The 23775-nt window shown below is 41.9% G+C and overlaps 1 protein-coding gene across 1 annotated transcript; it reads right to left on the bottom strand.

The window, feature by feature from the left end:
* Positions 1 to 1635: 1635 nt before the first annotated feature.
* bicdl1 (BICD family like cargo adaptor 1) lies at positions 1636 to 19991 on the bottom strand. The gene is made up of 11 exons (XM_054611569.1): positions 19563 to 19991; positions 17967 to 18182; positions 9726 to 9842; positions 8785 to 8796; positions 7012 to 7158; positions 6648 to 6827; positions 6317 to 6535; positions 4978 to 5121; positions 4391 to 4521; positions 3470 to 3590; positions 1636 to 1812 (listed from the first exon to the last, which is right to left on the bottom strand). Exons 1-11 carry the CDS (start codon positions 19989 to 19991, stop codon positions 1636 to 1638), a joined length of 1893 nt encoding a protein of 630 aa, XP_054467544.1.
* Positions 19992 to 23775: the final 3784 nt, after the last annotated feature.

The raw sequence follows: 23775 nt of genomic DNA, 5'->3' as shown, positions 1-23775 counted from the left end.
CCACAGGCCTGACTACAAAGTGCTGGTTTTGAAACACTCACTCAGTTTTAGGATCCTCAAGATTAATTCTGTTTAACTTAAGTGTGAAACATGAAACAAACAGTAAAGGGAAAAGTCAGTTAACTAGTCATGTGAATATTTCTCAGCAAATCAAGCCAGTTGTTCAATGTCTTGTGGCTCTTTGGGAGCTTTGTTAAGTCTGAGAAAATAACCCCTTATGATGTCATCAGGGTTATCCAAGCTCGGGTTAGGAAGCTACAAACTTCTAACAGAAGACTTGGGTTACAAACTGGGCTCGAGGAATATAAGATATGTGGATATTAACTATTCAGGATGGGTTTATTGAAAATAAGATTGGTTGCATTATGGGAAATGTAGGATACAGTTTTTGGGGATTTGATATTGTGACTAAAAGTCTGGATTCTGCTGCTTTGAATATTGAAGATTCATTTTCTAAGTTTTTAAAACCTAAGCAATAGTTTGGGGTCATGTTCCGGACCACTCAACACATTTTTGAGGCCAATATTCACTATTCTTCTAGCTGTTCCTGAAGGAAGTATCGGCCTCTTTAGCTGCTAAATGCTCGTCTATGTTCACCAGCTAGATGTTAACTCTCTTGGTCTACAGTTAATAAGAGCCTTTTTGCAAAAAAAAACTGCCTGCTTCCTGAAAACAGAGTTGAACCAAAACGGTAAAGATGCAGGCCATTAAAAAAACAAAACAATGCGCTAAAATGGATCAAACACTCCGTAGAGCTGATGGTGATAAGTATCTGTGGCTTTGACTATGAATGGGTCACATTACACATTGTCGACATGAAAAAATACTGATATGTGGAGCTTTAAAGTATTAGTTTAAAGTGCAATACTGAATCATTTGAATCCCCCTAAAGGTTTTCGTTTTCCCTCTTTGATTGGAAGTTTGGGCCTGCGGCTTTGCACCATGGGTAAATCCTCTCTGTGAAATTCTCCTGCACAGCTGTCGGTAAGAAAATAAGCTTTCTTTTTGTCATTTGTTCTGTCAGATGTACAGCACTCTATGTTCCTGATACATCAAGCTGTCGCCTCATGTTGTGAACATCCCCTGAACAAATGAATAAACCTGAGAGATCACATGTGGGCTGGCTGCAGCGTCATACTCTGAGCTCCGCCCTGCTATCCTCCTCTTTCCCCACAACCCTGCAGTGTCCCGTACATCCACCTGTCTTCCCCCGGACTCCCTGGTCTGATAACTGTGATGCATACAGTAACCATTTATAAATAGTGTTCCCTCTCTACAGAGTTGGCAGTGGGCTAGTAAAAGATGGTCGTAGGCACTAAAAGGAAACCTTCCTCTTTGGAGGTAAACTTTGTGACCCTGTCAATGTTCTGTAGGACCAACGCCTCTGGGGAACTCCTATTCTTATACCTCTATCGCTCATTGTCAGCAGTCACCATTTAATCAGCGTAGAGAAGAGTAATGGGACAGATAAAGTGCAAAATGACCACCCACCTCCCCCTCTCATTAAACTTTAGTGTGCGCCATTGCCCGTCTTTGGCTGTGTGGTTACCCTTATATCGTGATGTCCCTCCCTCCTTCTCCCTCGCCTTGTCTGTCTCTGTCTGTCTGCTGTGCTCAGGACCGGTCCAATGGGGCTCAGTTCTTTTTGAAGAAAGAGAAAAGTCTCTTGTCCCGGTCGGAGATGCGGTGAGCTCGTCTGGAGGACTGACCGCCGTGGGCCCTCGACGACCCTGACAGCGAGGTAGGGGCCGCGCGCCACTCGTCCTGGTACTTGTCCATCAGCTGCTGGTCAATCACTCTGTGCATATCATCCTAAAGCCACAGACAAAGAGGTGAATGAGAGAAAGACAGGAGAGCGACGTCATGCAGAGAGGGTCAATGGTGGGGTGGTACAGGAAGTTCTAGGGAGACCGGGCTCATTGATCAAATTACCTGTTACAGACACAACACAACCAGTTTTCATCCCTGTCAGATACTTTTTTGTTTACTTAATACTACCTGGCCTTAAAAAACCTTTGTTAAGGAACATATGCAAAAAAGCACAAAACTAAAACAATGAAAATCTAAGGAGTAGAGATTTAGAGTGCTTGAGGACACTTAGACACATGAAGAAGAGGATCGAACTTCCAACCTATTCAATTAGATTCACACAAACCAGTTGAAGCACAGTATTTATGCTTTTGTTTGGTAATCACTAACTTTTTATCTTGCGACTACTTGAAATGAAGCAATATTTATTTGTGTCAACCTGTTGCGAAGAGTTAGACAAAGAGTAATTTTCCCTCTCGGATTACTTGATTTGAATAGATTTAAGAGGCCTAACTAGGTAAAAGTAATGCAGTACTTCAAAAGAATATGCAAACATTACAGCTAAGTCTGAAAAAACAAGATCATTTTGTGTTGCAGAAATATTTTTTGCACTTTCCTATCCTGTTAATAATCTTGTGATTTACCGTTTGACTTTGTGAAGGGGGAAACACTAAATTGCACCAAATATTTGATTTATTTAATGGATGGAAAAAAGTTGCCAAGCTGTTTGTTAAAGAGATAAAGCCACCAGAGGGCTCTGACAAGCTGCTCAATCAAGTTGGCAACTATTGTTTGGAGACAAAAAATATGTACTTTTTATATGAATGCAGACTTTTTATTAGTCCTTTGACTTTGGTTGTCACCTAGTAACTAAACAACACCCAAGCTTTATGATCTATTGGGTATACTGGGGTGTTTTTGGTGTCTGTTTGATCATCGCTAAACAGGTAAACTGACCACTGGACCAATCTCCTAAAAAAATCGTTAGGGTGAGAGGAGACAGAGGCAGGTGGAGAGAGAGGGTGGTGGGTTTGGATGGTTCTCTGTGGTGGTTAATGGTTTCAGATAGAAAGGGAGCTGGAATGGGCGTTTCTCCCGAGTCAGTTAACTGTGGCATGGAATGGCTCAGCATGGCGTAGTCGGGTTAGTGCAGGGTGAAACGGCGGGATTGGCGCAGCTCAGGCTCACCTCTAAGGCAGGAGGGGGAGGTACCACGGGGGAGAAAGGGTGGTACGGAAGCTGAGAAAGGCCACTAGATCAGAAACCACAAGAGCCAAACAGTAAAGAGCCCTGAGGAGGCAAACTGTGGGCAGGGAGAAGAGAGAGGAAAGAGCTGCTAGTTAAGGACGAGGGAGGGGAGGGAGGGAACACACACATACACACACACACACACACTCACAAACACTCACACTTCTGTGTGTATGTTATATGGACACCCACCAAGGACAAGCAACTGACATGCACCCTCAGAAGTTAATTGATTGGTTTAGTGTATGTGTACAGATAGTTAAAATAGACTGACTAATCTCAAAATGTATCCAGAAACTGCATTTACAAAACAGTTTATTTATGTAACACCCTTAAAAAAAGCTGTTCCAAAGTGCTGCAAAATGACTATTAGGCTTTTACTTGTATACCGCTACTGGGACGTTTGACCCACCTGCCAAGCCTCCAGCTGCTGCGACAGGTTGAGCTTCTGCTGGATGGCGTCCAGGAGCTGGCTATTCAGAGACATGATGTCTATTTTACACTTGGCCAGCTCCATCTCCACCGCTTTCTTCCTGCAGGACACACAGACGGAGCAACTGGTGAAGTCCTACTAGCATGGAGGCCCCATTAAAAACTAACATGGTGAGGAATGTAGAATAACTCTTTAAAGGATCAAAAGTTCAACATTTTGGTAAATAAACTTACTCAATTTCTTGCAAGGAGCAGGCAGTTAGCTTAGCTTAGCATAAAGACTGGAGGCTACAAGAGCTAGCCTACCCCTGTTCAATAGTGTCAAATTACGCCTACCAGCACCTCTAAAGCCGACTTATTAACATATTATGGTTACAACTGCAACAGCAACCTCATTTTCTGTTCAGGGTGACATAACTCCACTATATGTTTGCATAGTAATAGTCGTTTGCTGCTATATTAATGATCTGAATGTTGTATATTGCTTAAGAGTGAGCTTTAGAGGTGTTTCAGGCAGAGCTTCCAGTCTTTATGCTAAGCTAAGGTAACCGGCTGCTGGCTATAGCTTCATATTCATCTATAATTTGTAATTTTTTATAATTTAGCAGATGTTTCGTTGTAAGCTATTTAGCTTGTTTATTCCACCATGTTTTCATGCTACACCTGTTATAGAAATTCAAAACACATTGGAAAAGTTTGCCTCAGGCAGAAAACTCCTCAGATTAAGGCAACAAACTTTGAAAGGATGTAGCCAAATCCCCAGTTCTCAGCAAGAAATGATTGAATACAATGTTAATATTACTAATAGCAACAATAAGTAAACTATAACTAGAAGACCCACGTTGTGATGGAATGGATTAACTACTGATGAGGAAAGTTGTGTGATGAGATGTGAACGTACTTGGCTATGGCGTCATCTCTGTCTCTGATAGCAGTCTGGAGCTGCTCACTGGGTTCTCGGACTTCAGCCATCGTCCTCATTCGCTCGTTGTCCTCTCGGAGAGAACACATCTCTACGGAGAGCAGCGCCAGCTGCGATTCACATGGGAGAATGACACAAATGTGTAAGACGCAGGCTTCATAAATCCAAGATTGCATCCAGTTTCTGTAGTCCACGATAAACCGTCTTTTGCTCGTGTGAGACTCTTAGTTTAATCCACCCACTTCAACAGGAGATCAACTAGCTTGTGCTCGGAGCTTATTTTGTGTAAATCATGTTAGATGGCACTTTAAACCCTCAGCAGATAGATAGCTGTCCTTACAGAAAGAGGACAAGCAATTTCCCCACATAACTAACTGGTGAGGACTACATCTGCAGCACTATGTTGTCCAAATGCTATTCCTAGACATGAGAAGTCCTTAATGCAATTCTATTCAGGTGTCTCATGCTTTCACTTCTTAATGTATCCCCTGATTACTTATGTGTTCATTACATAGCAATCTATATGTGTGAGTTCACATGTACAGTTATGTTGCTGAAACCAGTACCTGATTGTGCAGCTGTAGCGCATCATCTCCATTGCTGCGTGTTTTGTCCTGCTCAGTTTCGTACAGCTCTCGGACTTCCCTCAGCTCCTCTCCCAGCTTCCTCACCTGCTCCTCCAGAGCCTCCTCATCACTGCGCCGCGAGCCCTTTGAACACACAACACACACACTCATATTACGTGCTGTTACCACCCACAGTTTAATAATGTCAACAGGCCCACTGAGGCTCCAGCCTGTCAAAGTTATATTAAGTCAGCTGTTTGTAAAGCATCTCTGTGTCAACTTTGCAACATCACCAACTTTTGCAACATTGGGTATCTCTTTGGTAATAATTTATCTTACGAGTCCCAGAGGTTCCTAAAAACTTTCAATAAAAGGAATTGACGTGCATTTAAAAAAAAAAAAAAAATTTTTATTTTTTATCATAATTCTGCTAGCTTCAGCTACCCTTGCCTCTAAAAAACAAGGGTAAAGACACGGTCACAGTGCCAAGCGTGGTCAACCACACACACGTCTTTGCTATAGGTTGAGGCTGCCACTTCTCCCATCAAAGTTCTCAAAAGTTAAACTCCACACAATGCAAATGTTTTATTGGCCCTACGCCCCTTCACTCGCAGAGAATGGAAATGAACAGGAGAAAAATATTCTCCAATTTTAATTTTGCATATGTGTGACCGTACTCTGAATATATACTGAGTTTCCGCAGCTAGTACTACTATATCACTTCCTGCTGTGTCTAGGACCATTGCCTCAATTTTCCTTATAGCAATACCAAATTACAAAGTTCTTCCAAGGAAATTCTTGGGAAATTGTTCGAGCCCTTCACTGAGGATCACCTCACTTTTTTTAAAGAAGAGGCTGTTTGTCAGTGCTGACTAGCTGCTAGGGCTGCACAATATGTCATTTTTCATCTTCATCACCATGTCAACTTTCGCGGTAAACACAAAGACTGTGACATTGCACTCTGAATAGAGTTACAATGTATTTTATTACATTCTGTCTGCGGCTGCAATTTTATCTGATACCTGCCATTCTGTTAACTCTCAGGGCCAATCACTGTTAGGCATCGTCTGATTGGTCATTATCTGCACACATGCGGGTGAGTTTTATTAAGACTAGTGCTTCCATACTAGTCTGCATGGTTTTAGGAGGAAAATCTGACAAGATGAGTGCAGATAACAGTGTGAATGCCAGAGTGGAGCTGGTGCCTAAAAAAAAAAAAAAAAAAAAAAAAGGATGTCAGCCGTCTGGCAATATTTGGATGCAGGTGAGACAACGTGTCACAAGTCTTATTTTCCTCACATCGTGCAGCCCTACTGGTTGCCAGTTAATTGTTCATTACCGTGGACTCGTTGCCATCCAGCAGATTCTGTGTGAGCCTCCGTAGATCTAGCAGGCTGGTGTGGAGGCTCCCAGTAGGCACATCCTTGGCTGAGGACGTCTCCGAGGACTCGTCCATGGAAGAGTCAGTGGACAGCGCCGAATCCGTGACGTCGTTTCCCCGGAGATGAGAGCAGAGAGAGCGAACTTCACAGTAGGCCTCCCATAGCTGAAGACGTAGCTAAAGAGACAAGTCGGGGGGGGCAAGGGTGTTTAGAAAAGTACTGCAAAAGTATTTGACAGTGATTTTGTTTAGTGTTTTTTACAATCAAACACAATCCTACTGTGACTACCTGCTCTCTTTCCTGCTCCTGCTCCTCCTGCTCCATGCTCTGTTCTATCTCACACAGCAGGCTGGACGGGTGTGGGGTGAGACTATGGAGGCTGTGCTCCTCCGTCACCTCCTCCAGCTGAGCAGTCAGCTGCCTGTGGGACACCTGAACCTCCTGAAGCTCCAGCTGGCTCTGCCGTAACTGGACACAACATAAGGGGGAAAAAACTGTGACTTAACAGTGCAAAGTATAAAGTGAGCACCTGATAGGTCAGTTGACCACTTCAAGGATTAATTCAGTAGAAGGTAATTTACTCACAATATCTAGGGAGGTAGTATTCCTCAAAGATTTGATTACTAGCATAGATTTGTTCATGTGTCTGTACCTGTAGGTCCTTCTGGTGAGACTGCCTCTCCAACACCAGTGTCCGCTCTCGGAGGTCCTCCACTGTGTTCTGCAGCAGCTCGTTCTCCTCCAGCATGGCGTGCACCCGATGCTCCAGCTCCATCTTCCTCTCCGACAGCATCGTAATCTATCGTGTCAAACAGCACCAGTCAGTTACCGCGCCAAGGGAAATGGGCATTAACTGGATAACCTGGAGGATTGCTTCGATTTTCCTGGTCGGTAGCAAACGGATGGGCAGCTATGGATTTGATTAAAGGCAAAATGTAGTTGTTTTCCTGACTCTGAGGCAACGCTGGGCTCTTACACAAGATTAAAAAGTACTCCCACTGGCCTAAAGAATGTTTGTTGCCTAGCACGGGGCGTAGGCGTGAGTTGCCACCCTCGTCTTCAGGAATGCCTTGGTGATATGTTAGCGTCCCAACAAAGCTTGATATCAGCTTACTCCTCACGATGCATGTCTAACGGCCTTCTACTGAAGGCTAGCATTTTAGCAGCACAACATGTTCTTCATTGTTTCCCCTTTTAGCTGCCTCAGAAGCTTTCCCCATTAAACAAACGCCAGTTATCGTTCATTTGTATCCCTCCTGCTATTGACCTACATCTGGTAACCTACTTCACAGTGCAGGAGCTTACGTGTGGATCAGTTCATTTTTTTTATTACCATATGAGCATCCACATTGCCAGGTTCTGGATATTTTTGGGCTGCTATGGTCTCTTGCGTCACACAAATGGGGCAAAAATCCATTAGTCATCAGCACTCGTATGTCATATAAGGGCAAAGCATTGGAAAAGTGGGAGCACCCAGACATTGCAGTATCTCAGCTAAATATAGAGCGGCAGCCTTTTTCTCCCAATTATAGCGCAGGCTCTGCAGTCTGGGTGTTTTCTGCCTGACTTTGAAGAGAAGCTATGGGGAAATCTGACTTGTTATGCTCTAACAGAACCGTTGTTCATCACCTATCTGGCTGATGTCAAACATGACACAGGTGACATCACAACACATCATGCTCCGATAACCAGGCATGTTGTTCATGCTCGATGTCATGAAACGGGGATTGCCTAAGGATGTGGAAATGTCAAATAGGGATTTACTTTGGGTGATAACAGAGCTAAGTTTCTTTAATATTACATAAGAATAAATGTTAAATGCTAAATTATTAAAGGTGCTAGATTTCAAATTCAGATTCTAGTCCATCTATGATTGAGGGATTGCCTCCACATGGCTCTCAACATGGCGACCGCTGAGCCGGCAGCATGCAGCTAACGATGCTAACTGCGTGAGCAATGTAAACAACAGCAAAAGAGATAAGAGTGTTGACCTGCAAGGTGTGACCTGAGGACCGTTACTCTGCCGCGATTAGCCAGTGGGGCACACACACTGGGACACACATGCACTAACATGCACGTGCGGCCAGACCGGCTATGTCCACAAATCACAGAGAAGCTCTGATTACAACACACACAGAAGTAGAGCGACTTCATTCTCTGCTCAGATAGACATAAATCTCTAGTATATTGCTATATTAATGGTCTGGTTATCAAATTTATCAGGTCAAAAGAGTCAAATATTTCATCCAGCATGAGATTCAATGATCTACACTATAAAATAATAGTACCTTGGTCTATCATTAAATTGGCAGCGGTGTAATTTCAAATCCAAAAGGAAATTATGGTGCAATGGTGAGGTTTTTTTTACAAGACGTTACATGCAGCATGCAATCTGACCGACAGACAGCGTTCGGTAACAACTCACTTCTAGCCCTTGCTGCTCCAACCAAGAGGGGAGGAAGAATGGGTGAGGAGAGAGATGAAGATAAAGATTACAGAAAGAGAGGAAAAGTAGTTTGAGAGTAAACCAATACTTAACCACAAGTTAACTTAAATAAGTTAACACCATCCTCCCGAAAAATACGGGATTGGTTGAAAGTAATAGTGGTATTTTATTCCAACTATCTTTTACCAGAAACTCCAACTTTAAAGCGAGGTTATGTAACTGTTGCTGAAAAGCAGCCCTTGTGACTGCAAGTGGTTATTAAACATTCATGGGACACTGAATTTTTTTCCATTTCAGAGTCAACTGTTTCAAAGACGACATCATCAGGCTACCAGACTGAGAGCAGGTGGAATGGCACCCAAAACAGGAAACAACAAATTTGGTGTGGTACGGTACATGTTTACGTCTTCCTTTACCTTTTAAAATGATTATGATTAACATGTTTGATATAATACAACACGACACGAGTAGAAAAGCGATATAAAGTCAGTTACACATCAATATCTATCTAAAGTTTGCTAACATTAGCTAATATTAGTCACCATTAGCTACTGGTCATACCAGACCAAATACGACTGTAAAAAAGCAAAACTCCTGTTGAACTGAAAGGTGCAGCATTTTTCTTGCTAATGAAATCAACTGTTTATTTGCACGAAGGAAAATGTGTAAATACTTCTCTCAAACATAACATAGTCTCGCTTTAACTTCCCTTGGGATCTGCTGTCACCTGAAGCACTCAGGCTTCTACCAATAACCACAAACATTATTTTTGTAAATCAAAAGTACCTAGCTGTAATTTTCTACAGGTGGGTTTTTTGTTCAGCTTTTGGCAGGTGACTGCTCAAGCTGAGTGCATTGTGAAAAGTACAATTCAATCATTTGTACTTTATAAGGGAAAAATGGTGCAGATGGTGGCTCACCTCAGCCTGTAGAGTCTCTAGCCGAGTCATGTGCTGGCTTGTAGACATACTCTTCTCCCTGAAGTCGTCCCGTAATGAATGGACCTGAGTGGACAGCTGCCTCTCCACCTCTGCAGCCTGGATGGAAAACAGCCAGAAAGAAAAATAGAGTCAACATTTGCCTCACATGTGTTTAATTCTTTAAACTCCTGCCTATTGTTGCATTTTCTTTTTAACTCACAACCACATTTTTTTTTTCATTTTTGAACTTGAAGCCTTCAGAGGCGACCGGCACTGACTCAAGTGACATCACGTGAGGACATTCATTGCCTCTGGAGACAACAAAAGGCATCTTACTGTACTTTTCACATAAGCAGTTAACCTGTAGAATCACGTGAGTTCGCCTTTAATTATTGTTCACGGTGACGTTGACATAACATCCATTTTCCGTTACCTGTTCAGGGTCACGGGGCTGGAGCCGACAAGGGTACGCCCTGCGCCAGACTATTGCAGTGCTGACATAATGACATAAAGAGACAGACAACAATTCACACTCACACCTAGAGGCAGCTCATCATAACACAACACATTGTTATATTATAGTGTTATATGAACTGCTCAGTTAAATGAAAAAAGATTTCATAGCCCCTCTTTAGTCTGCTTTCCCGTACTAAGATACTGAGGTGACTCATTGGAATCTGATAGTAAGTGTACACACACACACACACGTAAACATGCCGAAACCCACTGACGTTCACCATGTACTCAGTGACATTTCCAAATCAGTTATTTGTAAATCAGCCCTCCCCAATCTGTTCCTGTAAATGGTGCATGTGATTGTTTTACCTGCGTCATCGCCCTTTTTAAAACCCTTGAATGCTCAGTATTTTGTGAAATCCAGCCCAGCAGCAGACTCCGTGCATCAGTTGAGCTTATTGGACAGGTGGGATCAGGCCACACAGAGCCTGGCTGAGCTTCATTAGCATAGAGCTGCACTCAGGAAGCTGCAGTCCTCATGTCATCACTGCCATGGCAACGGCCAAATCTTTAAAACCAATCACTTTTTACAACTCACTGGAGAAACGTATTGTAAATATGTCAGAAAACACTGTAGGAAAGCGAGCAATTGATCTGCACACTGAATACAAATTATGTTTTTATTACTGTGACAAGCAGTGCTCAACTCTAAGCAGTGCTGGGTAAAAATGAAGATGACTAATGTTTGTCTACAGCCCCTAGGTGGCACTACACACTGCTGCCTCTTCTCAAGAAGCTCACAGAGAGATGTGAGGCTCAACAGCTGGTCCTGGTGGTTGTAGTCAGTTTGTGTGATCTGAGTTTCCCCTCTGAACGGTTACTAATAATGCAGCACTCTGTGTGATTTCAAGGAACGTCAGTAGAATTATGCACGCCAAAAGTTCAAAATGTTCTCCTGACATTAAATGTTTCAAATATAATGGTAGAGGTTGTTTTTTTAATTACAAAAAGGAATAAATCACCCAACTCCCAGTGTTCATTTCATAAAGGAATGTCCTGCATCCAAAAGCTACACAGCACCAAAACCGTAGTTTATTGCTAAAACATAATAGCAAAATAACTTATTTTTGTAAATTATCTTTATGATGGTAGTTAGATTATTGAAAACACTATCTTCCGTGTATCCATTAGACCTGGATTAAATGATGGATGCAAATAACTTCTGGGAAGCACTGTAATTATTATCCTTTGAAGTTTAATATATCCAAAAAATTCAGTGTCAGAAAGTTGTCATTCATAAAACATAATGTTAATGGTTAATATTGAGTGGATGGACGACTAAATTATTATGTAGATTTGATTTTATAGGTTCCATTATGGGGTGGCAACTCAAAGGAGCTTAAACAAATGCTTACAGAAAGGTATCACTGCCTTCATGTCTCAAACATTAATGAGCCTTAGAAATAAAACTATTCTATTCTATTCTATTTCGATGGCATAACCTTTAGGATTTAAAGGTGGCACATTGTGTGGGAAATCAAGGTCTCTTGACAATGAAACTATTTCATGAAAGGCAATAAGAACAGATCAGAACAAATATATGAATAGACACACTGAGGGATATGACTTTTGTTCTGGTCCTGGGATTGGTTGTAGTCTGTTTCCTGTTTTATTTTGAAAGTTCACTCATCATGTTTAATGTTTTGTTTTACTTCCTACCTCTGTTTTTCCCCCGCCTGTTTTCTTCCACACCTGTGTTTCATGAGTTGATTAGTCTCTTGTGTATTTAGTCTGTGTGTTTTCTCCGTTTGAATTGTCAGGTTGTCTCCTTGTTGCTTGCGTCTACCTTCTAGCTTTGACTCTAGTGTTTTCTTCAGTGTTCCAACTTTGTTTGGCTTTACTCCTGCTACCTGCCTATTTTTGGACTCAAGCTGTAAATCATCTTTTTGAAATTCTGCCTGCAGCCTCTCCATCTTTTCATCTTCGTTTGGGTCTAAACCTACTGTTCACAGAACTGTGACAGTTACAACCTACTGAGGAAACACTGAAAAAGGTTTCACAAGGAAGTTGGTAAATACAAGACATTACTATAAAGCTGATCCTCCAGGGAGAGAGCTTGATATTGTTCAGGAAATCATTTGATGAAAAAGTTGACCTAAAATCGGGTAAAGTGGATCATCGACATGAAACGGGATGCTGAACACTGTATGTCTGAGCATCAGGCTTTGCTCACTTCATTAATAATCAGGCCTCGAGTCACCTTGTTGTATTACTATGAATATTAAGACAGAGGTCAAAATGTTTCATTGCATTTGTTTGTTTTCTATTTCTTACATAAGTTTCTTTTTAAAGATCAATTGTATTCAATAATGCCTATAACAATGTGTTCGTATTCCCTAACATTATGAAATGTCACACAAGAGAGCAGCGCTGACCTGAAGAGATCATTTGAATGTAACTGGGGCATGGAATCATGCCTTCAGGTCATTTAGGTGAAAAAAATACCGATCATTTTGGTTGAATCATATTCAAACGTGTTTCAAAGTAGGGAAAAAAAATAAATATATATATATAAAAAATAGGGATTGCATCAACATAGAGATTCTATTGGTAGCCTATGTACACACCTTGATTGTTTTCCTCTGAATTGTAAAGTACTTGCTATAGAAATGCAACGTGTGCAGTTTTCAGGAATTATAGCGTCAAACAGTTTACTGCAATTCATATGTGCCCTTTGCTGCTTGACTGCGCTGTGAGCTTTACTGTGTATTCAGGGGTTTATAAGACAACGTTTGACTATCAAGGGCATCATAATGGTGTTGATACAGTTTGTCATTAGCATTGTTATGGGTGAAGGGATGATACTTGCATGATATTTGATGGAGTTGGTACTGCATGTTTCATGTTTCTGGTGTATGATCAGTATAATTTGCATATATGCCTTTGGGAATTTATTGTGCTTGATGTTTTTCAACTTAAAACTCCACCTAAACAAACTGTTGTTCTATGAAAAACTAACCGCTGTGGACTTTTAAAAACTTTTATAAATACAAAGAGAAAAAAAACCTCTCAAAAAGGAATTGAGATGTCCAGTGCATCGTCTTATGTTCTCTAAATCATTTTCGTTCGGCAGACCTTGAAGCTGAAGAGCTCAAATAACTCGACAGTGATTTAATGTCTGGTATGGTAGCCAGATGTGAGTTTCTATGTGACAGCTGCATGATCCTGTCTCCGTTTGTGGGGAAACGGGTCACAGCGCTAACATGACATCTGACCGACTGGCCCAATATGCTGGGAGATTGCGGTGGTTTTTCGACATGATCTCAGACTGCCTGCTTTGCAGATGCTCTCTTAATCTGCACATACATTCCTCAGATCCCAGATCAGGCATTAGAGGACAAACATGGGCAAATCAGACTGCTGTGCTACAAATCCAGGGCAGCAAAGTAGGGCTCAGCAGAGAGACACATTTCTTTACAGCTTCTTAAATACCATATACTGTGAATTCACTTTCCAGAGGTGGGCCGGAACTTGAAAAGTAGATATCGGTCCTGTTGATTCAGTTGCAGGCTGTCTGTGTGTCTGTGGAACAACAACTAGCAGATATGACTGCAGGTGCATCACAGGTCTTTGGGGGGGGGGCGTAACCTAGCATCAAACTATCCTGCATCCTTCTGCCACTCTGTAAAGCATATTCCCATGGTAACGCCACATGGAGTTTTCAATTTGCATGTCACCCTGGTTGTCATGGCAACCAGGGAGAAATGGGATTGGAGGGGGCTGCGACGAGTGGTCTCAATGCTTCTAGTATTTTCCTTAGTCACTTTCACAGAGCGCTGCCGCGTCTAGACTAATTATGGAGGATGGGCAACACCGCGCTCAAACGGTTGCATAACAAATACTCAATGACAATATGTGCCAGTCTGAGAGCTTTTCCTGAGAGCAACGGCTACCTTGGACTGATGGGAGCCAGGCACTATGTGCTCCGGTGACTAGATGTGAATGAAGCTGATGGCTGGACGGATGCCAAGGGAACATGTCCAACCCTGGCTAGATGTTGTGAAGAGGGGAGTGAAACAGAATCCTGTGCAAAGTGTGATTTGGAAATACTGTACTGATGAGGACAGACACAATATAGGTTGCCAACTTTCTGCTTTTGTCATTCCAATTACATTACACCTTTTCTCTTGAATTGTTGTCAATGAAAAGTCAAGAAAATGTAATTACGCCTCCACTATAGCCTCAAAAATAAACAACGTTGAGTCACTGGAGGCTGCTGTCATTAAGTAAATAGAGGTTGAGAGAATTAGAATTGACCATGGCCATAAAACATGCACACTTGTGAATCCCCAGCCTTTTCTTAGCATGTGTGGTAATGTAATTAGAGAAAGGTCCCCATCCGGGCTGGTTCACTCTGATCAGATTAGGCTTGAGGAGATTGACTGTTCTCACACTCAAGATCCATACAGACCAGCACACACCTCCTAGGCTCTACTCACGGATCCATTTTCTCTGGGTGTATTGAAAATAATGCATATTTTTATCACCCAGTATTGTAAGATTCACTCACACATGCACACATTTAAAGAGGAATAATCACAGGGGGTATTTGTGTCAGCCCAAGATAAGATGTGTCGAGTCAGAGACTACATTTTAAGATCTTCTTTGTTCAAATATCTGAGTTACCTGCTGTTATTAATTAAGTAGAGTATGGACTAGAGTTGTTTTGGTTCCTGACTGAATGCATATGGCAAGGCTATTAGCACGGATTATAACCTAATCCCCTAAGCGCTGTATTTTCCCCCGTGACTGACATCACTTCCTATGGAGTGCCCTACCTTCTGAAGGTCATCCCACTGCAGCCAATTTAAGGTTCTGTTATGAACTGATTCTTAAATTGTTAGTAAAGCAATGCACTGTTTTTATAAATCTTATCTTTGCTAGATTTGCTTTACAAATCCGAGGCAGTTAAATATGTAAGACAAAAACTTAATACTTCAATACATAAATGCTAAAATAAATATGTAAATAAATGAATAGTTGATTTAAAAGAAATCATGAAGTAAATAGAAATAATTTAGACATTGGAACATTTGATTTAGATCACACATTGGTAATCTGAAAAAAATACATGCTTTCAATTACTTTACTAAAAATGTATTTAAATATTATATTTATTTATATCCATTATTTCTGAATTTTGACGTATTTGTTTGCTCATTGATAATTAACTCATCCAAAGTCATGAACACTATTGTGGTCCCCTTTTTTGTTTGCCATTTTAAATCCAGGATTTGTGGATACGACTGTTCTGTTAATTAAAGCCTTGTCCTCAGTAGATGAGTCTATTGTCCAGTCAACACTCTCTGAAATGTGATTTTCAGCAGACCTGCCAAAGGACTACAATAACAAGCTCATAATCCCATTGGCAGTGCACAGGAACACATGCTATCCCATAATTTTGAGCAAGGCTTCCACATACGGACCAGACTAGATCATTATAAGACTGCTCCGACAAAAAGTGCGGAACTATTAAGAGAAACGGGGAGGACAGATGAAAATAGCAGGCCTCCAGAGTTTCCTCCGGGTACTTTTATATTTCCTCCATTCACTCAGAGCTGTAAACAGTTAACATCACTTAGTCACAGCCCAGCGCTTAATAATGAGCACTGACAAGAGAGAGAAAGAGAAGAAAGCAAGGAAGACAGAGAGAAAGGAAGATAAAAGGAGATAGAACGCAAGCACTGTAGCTGACCTCATTTATTCTATTACCCAGCAGGTCTCCCTCTGTCTGCTCAACTCACTGAATCATTGATCCGGATCGATGCAGTCAATTAAGTCTCATACATTTTACTGAGTCACAAAGACCCCCCCACTCCAGAAACAACATACCACTTTTAGGGAATCTCTCGTTATATTCCCACACCCAGGCATTCAATTAAATGAAATGCAGTTTAATTAGGCTGAGTGCTTGCTTTTGCTTAGATCTATAGCGACTGACCGGTCGAGAGCAGTCCTTGATTGCACTGTGATGATGGTGTTGGGGCAGTATGGGGCACGATGCTGATGCTTTAATCTGCTCGGGATGAGAAGGAGAGCTGCTCAGCAGAGCGGCAGGCGGGGGGTTAAAATCTACCGCACAGAGCCTTCTCATCTCTGAACAGCGTGTGCCTGGCAGCAGATCCCATCTTCTCCCGGAGAGGAGAGCGTCGCCATAGACACAACTGCTGACGTGGTTATCAAAGCACCTGTACGGGCTTGTCGGCCTTTGAATGCACTTGCTCTGGGGCATCCTGGAATGTAGCCTTGTATGCCTCTGTTTACATCCCTTACATTTTTTTTTATAATGGACACACAGGTGTTTAAGCCGTACAGTATATCCCATTGGCTAGGCAGCGTGACGTAGTCCTGCTCTTGGAAAACAAGCTCATCCATGTGACAAATCAGTTGTAAATTCTGTTGGAGTGATGCGTAACTTATTTAACTACATAGTTTGAGCATAATAAGTAGTGACAAAACAAAGCATGTTGTTTTTCCATTGTGTGTTAATGAAGCCAAAATTGTAAGGGACAGAATTTGGACAATTTAATAAGAACACCAAGACGTATATCATAATCCAGACATATTAGCTGCGTTTCAAATCGCATTTCACATCGCAAAACACACTTTTAGTACATACTGCACCTGCCCCTACAAAGTAAGTACTGTCTCATGCAGAATGCATTCAATTGCGACATGCTACTTCCTCATAACATTGCACCTTGAACTTTGACCCTCTTTCTCATATATTTGCTGAACACAGAGGATTGAGGGTCAGAAAAGGCAGAAAAAGCTTACTGGTTTACAAACAGCAAAATGCGACTGGATGTAGTAGAACATCGTGGTATTTTCGGCATACTTCATCTGACATACTATGTTTTGGGGCATACTAAATCATTTTCTGGCATACTTGATAATATGGTAGTATGGGTATTGGGACGGACAGCATGTCTCATTAAAGTTATACTTTAGGCTTCGCAAAGATTCAGTTCATTGCAGAGCTGTCGTGTTGCTACACCAAACTGTCCACTCTGTATGGATAAGGTGTCTTTGTTTTGGGGTAGATCGAGCAGACTGGGCTGTTTTATTGAGCTCCTTTGCAGGGATTAATCAGATGTCTGTACAAAAGCTAACGCTCTCAGTTCCATCAATCTGCTGTCAATCTCAGTTTCCCCTGACGTGTGAACAGTGCATCGCATCTAGAGCAATATAGCCTCAAGTCCTCGTGCAAACCCTGAGCGACGCTATATGTTTGTATGATTGTATTTTCTACTCCGCCTGTCATAATAACTGCACTCAAATTACCTGCCAATATGCAGAGTGCTGTAGCATAAGTGTGCAGTCCAATCATTCTAAATTATTTAAAATAACACCTCGGAAGCTCCACTTTTATATTGATGAGTTAGCACAATTCAGGTGAAGTTAGAGAGAGATGGGCTGAATGGAAGTAGATTACCCCAGAGGGATGAGGGACCTTCACTTGGCTGAGCATCTTAAGTCATGTCAGCCAGGCAGAATGGGACTGGACAGAGTGGCCCAGAGGCCTTTAGCCAGGGAGAGCACATACTGTACACAGACACACACGCACACACTGGGTGGAAGGTTGTTTAAAGCAGCATTAATACCCGTGACTCACAGCCCAAACGAATTAAATCTCAGATGCAGATTTGCCCAGCCTGCCTGAGTCGGTACAGCTGAAGCACATGCATGCGCACACACACACACAACATGGACACTGCTTCTCACCCTACTGAGTTGCTCCAGCAATCTGTGGTTCTGTTCGGAGAGCTCGCTGATTGCCTTGGTCCTGTCTCTGTCAGCCTCCCTCAGCTGGACCTGATGGCGCTCCAGCTCGCCCTGCAGCTGCTGGACGTCCGTCTCCAGCTCGGACACGCGGCCTTCCCACTCCCCCTCTCGACTTTCCATACGCCGACGCAGCTCATGCTTCTCCTGCTCCAAGTGCTGCATTTGGACGGAAGACAGAAAGGGTCAAAAGGTCAAATCTTAATTTGCGTGGATTTCATGTACACTATTTGCCCTGATTTTACAGAACATAAGTTGAAATGAAATCGTTGAGGGAGTGAAAAAGTCTTCCCATATGGTGGTGTTGCAAAAGAAAGAGAAGTTTTACTCTATCCTTGGAAATATTTCACGGTACTGAAAGTAAAAAAAGTTTAAGACGACAACTCCGTTGCTAAAACTTTATTGTTCAACAATGAAGGCACAATCATGAATTTCATTTCAAGGGCTAAAATTTGCAATCTTACTTTTTTGTCCTTGTATGCAAACGTCAGATTCATTCCACTATGGTACTTATGTTGTCACTGTGCCATGAACATACCTTTAGCTTTAACAATAAAACATAAAATGTTAAGAGTCAGGACTATTGCGGCATACAACAGAACCCGAAGTGTGTTACAAAACAAGACGTAAAAAGTGCAAAGGCTCCATAATAACAGCAGCCACGATTGCATAAAATAAAAGCACTGGTTTAAACTGGTGGAGGGATATAATACAGTTATTTTACTAGCTCCTGGAGTGACAGCTCAGATAATAGGATGCTTCTCTCTTGGTTGAATAGTCGACAGATGCGCCACCAGAGGCTGCCAGGTTTGGGAAGGGGGTTGTTGTTATAGTTAAGTCCAATGCTGAAGCAGCTGGCATCTGTGTGGACACTAATTTCATTTCGGTTTATATTTCCGAACAAAAGGAGGGATCAAAGAGAATCATAACAACCTCAAAAAACAACATCAATGGCTGTTAGAACAGGATACCGGGCCACTGTAACAACATCAATGAATAGAAGAGTTTGCTATTAAGAGGCAGCTTATTTCTCTGAGCTGCACCGTTGAGGATGAATATGGATCAGAGGGGCTGAACAGATGTACAGTAGATACAGTAGGCCCCGGACGGCCACAGGATTAGCCTTTGTGGGTTTTTCCTCAAGGCCACGTGTTGGCTTGTGTGAATTTGGGAAAACAAGAACAAAAGCTCAACTGTACATCATTCATTTTAACCAGCATCTAATGCGAAATAACTCACAGTGTGCTTCACCGTTTAATTAGCATTCGCTGCTGGTCACTGTGACAGAGACGGAGGAGTCTTCAGATCAGAATGACCAGCAGGTTTCAGGTCATGCTATGTAACTATAGTTCCCCATGAAGAAATGAATCATACTAGGTGGAACCCTCTAGCTCTGGCAGCCTGCATGTGGAACTCTACAGGTTATGAGTTTGTTTACATAGTGAAGGCTCACTGACTTAAGGATTATGGCATTTTAAAGGACAACCAGAAAGAGGCTTTGGGGAGCATTCAAACTTCTATATTCCATCCTTAGTTTACCTCTAGTTTCTCGTTGAGATCTTTGTGCATTTTCTCATATTGCTTGCTCAGGTCTTGGTTTCTCTCCAGCAAAGCTTTGCCGAGTTTAGCAGCTAAAACCAAGTCTTTCTCCTTCTGTCGGAAGAGCGACAGCAAGTCTGCGTTCTGCCCCACCGCGGGCGTCTCCAGTTCGGACAGCTCCTCCAGCTCCTCCTCCTCCTGCTCCTCCTGCTCCTCCTGGTAGTCCCTCTCCCCGGTGAGCATGGCCAGTTCCTCCTCCAAGGCCATGCCGAGGCCTCCGGAGCCGGCGTGCCGCAGCGGCTGACCCTGAAAGCCGCCGGGCTCCTGTGCGGCGGGGCTGCACCGCGGCTCCTCCATGCTGTCGCTGTCCAGCTCCAGTGGTGCTGAAACCACGGCGGACGCGTGCAGGTCGAAGCAGAAAGTGGACATCACCGCCCCGGCGCAGGGGGAAGCCAACAGAGAACAGCCGACTGATGACTGATGTATCACTCCGGATGAACCCGCCCTGCTCCGACAGGGCTGGGCTGACCATACCATCTCGTGCTCGACATGTCATCCATCATGCACGCAAATTTCCAGCTTGATCCAGTTAGATTGTGAGCTGCTGTCCTCCTCTCTCTGGCATCTGATTGAATCCCTGCAAACAGCGCGTCCTGTGCACGCTCACTCACTCACTCACTGACTGACTGACTGACTGGCTGGCTGGCTGTTTTGTTATTGGTCACCAATTTTTTTTATCCTTTATGAGGCGCCTGGATGGGCTCTCTTCATCGGTGGGTCGGTCAGGGTCCATCCCGCCTCGGGGTCCCGGGTCCCCCATAATGATCCTGTTCCACAGTATGAGCGCGTCCCCGATGCCTCCCCTCTGCCGCTGTCCACGTCCTGAATGCACGTGCCCGCCACGTCAGTGACGCACCCCAGCTGCAACCTGTTACAAACGCGCACGCCATTGGCTGGTAGTGATAGCGCCATATTTCTATCTGTGACATCCAGTAAATGAGCACGTGAAGAGATGATATGAGAACAGACCATTGCCTCGTCAGAAATGGTAAAGCAAAAAAAAAAAAAAAAAAAAAAAATACATCATAAACCAAAATATAATAAATTACCAACGTTATATTAGATAATATTAAATTATTAGAAAGTGACTTTATCGAACCAACTGAAATACACGAATATTTTCTATTTCTATTTCATTGCATTTTAGAAGGGCATCTTGTAGGTTTCACCCCACTTCCTTTATATGACAGCTATAGTGACCAGTTACTTTACAGATTACAATATGAAGCACTGTTATTCATTAAACTGTTATAGATTAAACTAACAACATTGTATGTAGATAAATGAGCGTGAGGCGTAACAATAATAATGCATAACAATAATAATAGCTATAATATAACCTTCCAAAAGGGGCCATTCTGAAAATGAGAAGACTTCATTTACTTTGACACTTAAGTACAATTTGCTGATAATACTTATGTAATTTTACTAAAGTAAAATATGAATGCAGGGTATTTACTTTTTCTGGGGTATTTTTTTAACAGCGGTATTATTACTTTTACTCATTAGGCCATATCCCATACACTATTATGTATTCTCTGTGTTTGGATATCTGTGTGTTTTTGTTTGGTGCATTTATTTAATGATGAATCAAATTAGATTAATTCAAATATCCAAAATTGCTAAACAAGTGTAATGTGAATCTGTTTGCATCCATGGCAGCTGTACACATGACATAGGGAATGTCACACTGTCCTCAACAGTTAGTTATACCTCATCTTTTTAGGCCATCAGGTTCAAATTCTAGTGCTCCAGGCTAATTGGTAAAAGCCATGTGAATAGTATTTTCTTCAAGTTGTTTTTTCCCTTAAATAGAGGTGGTATCTAGTCGCTAAGATATTAAATTGAGACCTCTAATCAAAATTGACCTTTGCAAGCCTGGCCTCGCTGATAAAATGTTACAGGATCAAGAGAATACAATAGAAGTTCTATAAATCAAATGTATTGGGTGTTAAAATGTTGCCAATTGATGAGTGTGTGGTTAGCATTATTTTCCATCGAGGGAGGGGAAATATCCAAAACTGAGAACTGTTTGTTTACTACTGTAAGAGGCAAATTAAGGGTCAAGGCACAAATTAAGGGTTTTGATTTATGGATTAGTTTTAGGTTAGTGTGAGTTGAGGTTAAAGGTCAGGAAATGGAAATGCTCAGTAAAGGCCCTCAGAGATGCAGCAATATGTGTGTATGAGTGGATGATGAAGGGTAGAGATGAGGTCAGGATGTTGGGGGAGGGGCATTGGTGATGAATGATTACAAACAAAGCCCCTTGAGCTGATAAAGTGAAGGCACAAAAGAAGTGGGTCACAGCCTGCTGGTCCACTGTCGCCTAGCTTCAGGGGCCGAGGGGGCCACACACTAGATAATGGGTGATATCCTCAGAGCACATCAAAACCTCTCTGCTTTGATAAACCGCTAAGCTGAAGGAATTTAGCAGCCCACATTATCCTTATTAATGTAATGCTACTGGTGTTGAGTTGATTGCAAATACATGGCACAACAACAACAACAACAACAACCTTTGCGTTTAAAAAAATAATTACATACTGTATTACAGCCTGGTCATTCAGTGCAGTCAGTTGCTTTTAAAGTTAGAAAAGTCCTATTATAAACATTATTTATGATAACAAAACAAATTTAATTAGATAGCTAACAAATAAATAATGTTTAATGTAAAAACATTCCGTAGTAAGGAGGACAGCAACATGTAACTTTTCTGAAGTTTTTACATAGATGAAATGCATTTTTGTCATCGTAGAAAAGAAGGTTGCCGGTAGCTTATTCATTAGTGTTAATAAATATAAATCATTCTACCACGTTGCCTTGCCTCTCTGGATGCAGGCACACATAACAAACTCACCTTCCTTGCTCGTTATTATAGACTATGGCTCCCTCTGTGGAAAAAAAGTGATATTACATTCACATTCCCCAAAGTGATGGGTAAACAATCAGTAGCCTCCTTACACTGCGTAGCTTTAGAAGACTGCTCAGATTATAACTGAAAAAGTATTTTGTGGTAGCTGTCTTTCAATGACCAATGCTCCCCAATGATTTTATGAAAAGGGTTAAGGATTTAATGTCGTCTTTTCTTCAGTTGCAACTCCCCTTTAAAGAGCCCCAGTATTTAAAACCAAACACAAAAACATGTTTTCCCTCAGAGAACATAAATAGCCTTCTCTCTGTGATGGATCGTCAACAACCTCATAAGCTTTGTCTGTAAATCTGCGAGTGACTATCCACCCCCCTTTCTATATTATCTTGTGGTGGCAGTGTGATTTAGCAAATGAGTAGGCAACAATAAATTCCCTCAGTGTACATATCTCTTTTAATAGTGGCAGTTTAAAATGAGTATCTAGAGCAGCTTCTTCCTCGTACTTAGTGTTCTGCGCTTATGTAACACCAACCCTTAGTCATACTGGCCTGACGCTGCCTTTTTTTTCAACTAATGCAAGGTTTGGCTGCGGGTTACATAACACAACCAGGCTCTTCTTACCCCTAGATTGCAGCATTTCTCTCTGATAGCTCTAACATCATACCAACATGACAAGAAAAATGTAGCTGTTTCAATGTTTTGCCAGTGGATGGCAGTGTTTTTGCACCGTTGCTTCTTATAGATAACTTGGAAAGGTTTTTTGCACCTGCTGTAGAGGTACTGCTCTGTCTGATCAGTTAAGTTCCCCCCTGATGATAATTTACCCCTTTTTTTTACAACATGTGATGTATAGTTTTTTTTTTTCAATATGTACAATTATTTTGCAGGGACACAAAACGTCCTAAATCTAACAGTCATTTTTTGCTGACTGTATACAGATTTGAATTATCAACAGAATTTGAAGTGATTGGGTAATAATTACCAACAGTTCATTGCATTACATTGAAATCCTAACGAAAACATTAATCTTTCCGTCTTTACTTCAGAACTAAGCTGGGATTGGATTTATACACATACACTGCCTTGTTGCTAGGTAACATAAGCATGATGCCTCTGCCTCAACCCAATACTACAAATCACTGTGAATGCAGTGCAAAAGCAAACCTGTTTCATACTGATATTACATTAAATGTAAAGTGTTTTTATGAGTTTAATATTATCACTTGTTCTTCTGACTTATCAGTGATAAGTATCCTTAATGTGGCACAGGACAATACTTTCAAA

The sequence above is a fragment of the Anoplopoma fimbria genome, chromosome 13 (assembly GCF_027596085.1).
Source record: "Anoplopoma fimbria isolate UVic2021 breed Golden Eagle Sablefish chromosome 13, Afim_UVic_2022, whole genome shotgun sequence".
NCBI classification, from domain to species: domain Eukaryota; kingdom Metazoa; phylum Chordata; class Actinopteri; order Perciformes; family Anoplopomatidae; genus Anoplopoma; species Anoplopoma fimbria.
This window is presented reverse-complemented; position numbering and strand designations above follow the sequence as displayed.

What these genes read in the sequence shown, in the direction of transcription:
- bicdl1 (XM_054611569.1), bottom strand. Translation starts at nt 19,991, where the DNA reads ATGTCCACTTTCTGCTTCGACCTGCACGCGTCCGCCGTGGTTTCAGCA. An exon ending in TGGATGGCAACGAGTCCACG is followed by an intron (nt 5,122 to 6,316) that starts GTAATGAACAAT and finishes GTGTGTTCAAAG; the next exon opens with GGCTCGCGGCGCAGTGATGA. An exon ending in CGCTACAGCTGCACAATCAG is followed by an intron (nt 4,522 to 4,977) that starts GTACTGGTTTCA and finishes TGTGAATCGCAG; the next exon opens with CTGGCGCTGCTCTCCGTAGA.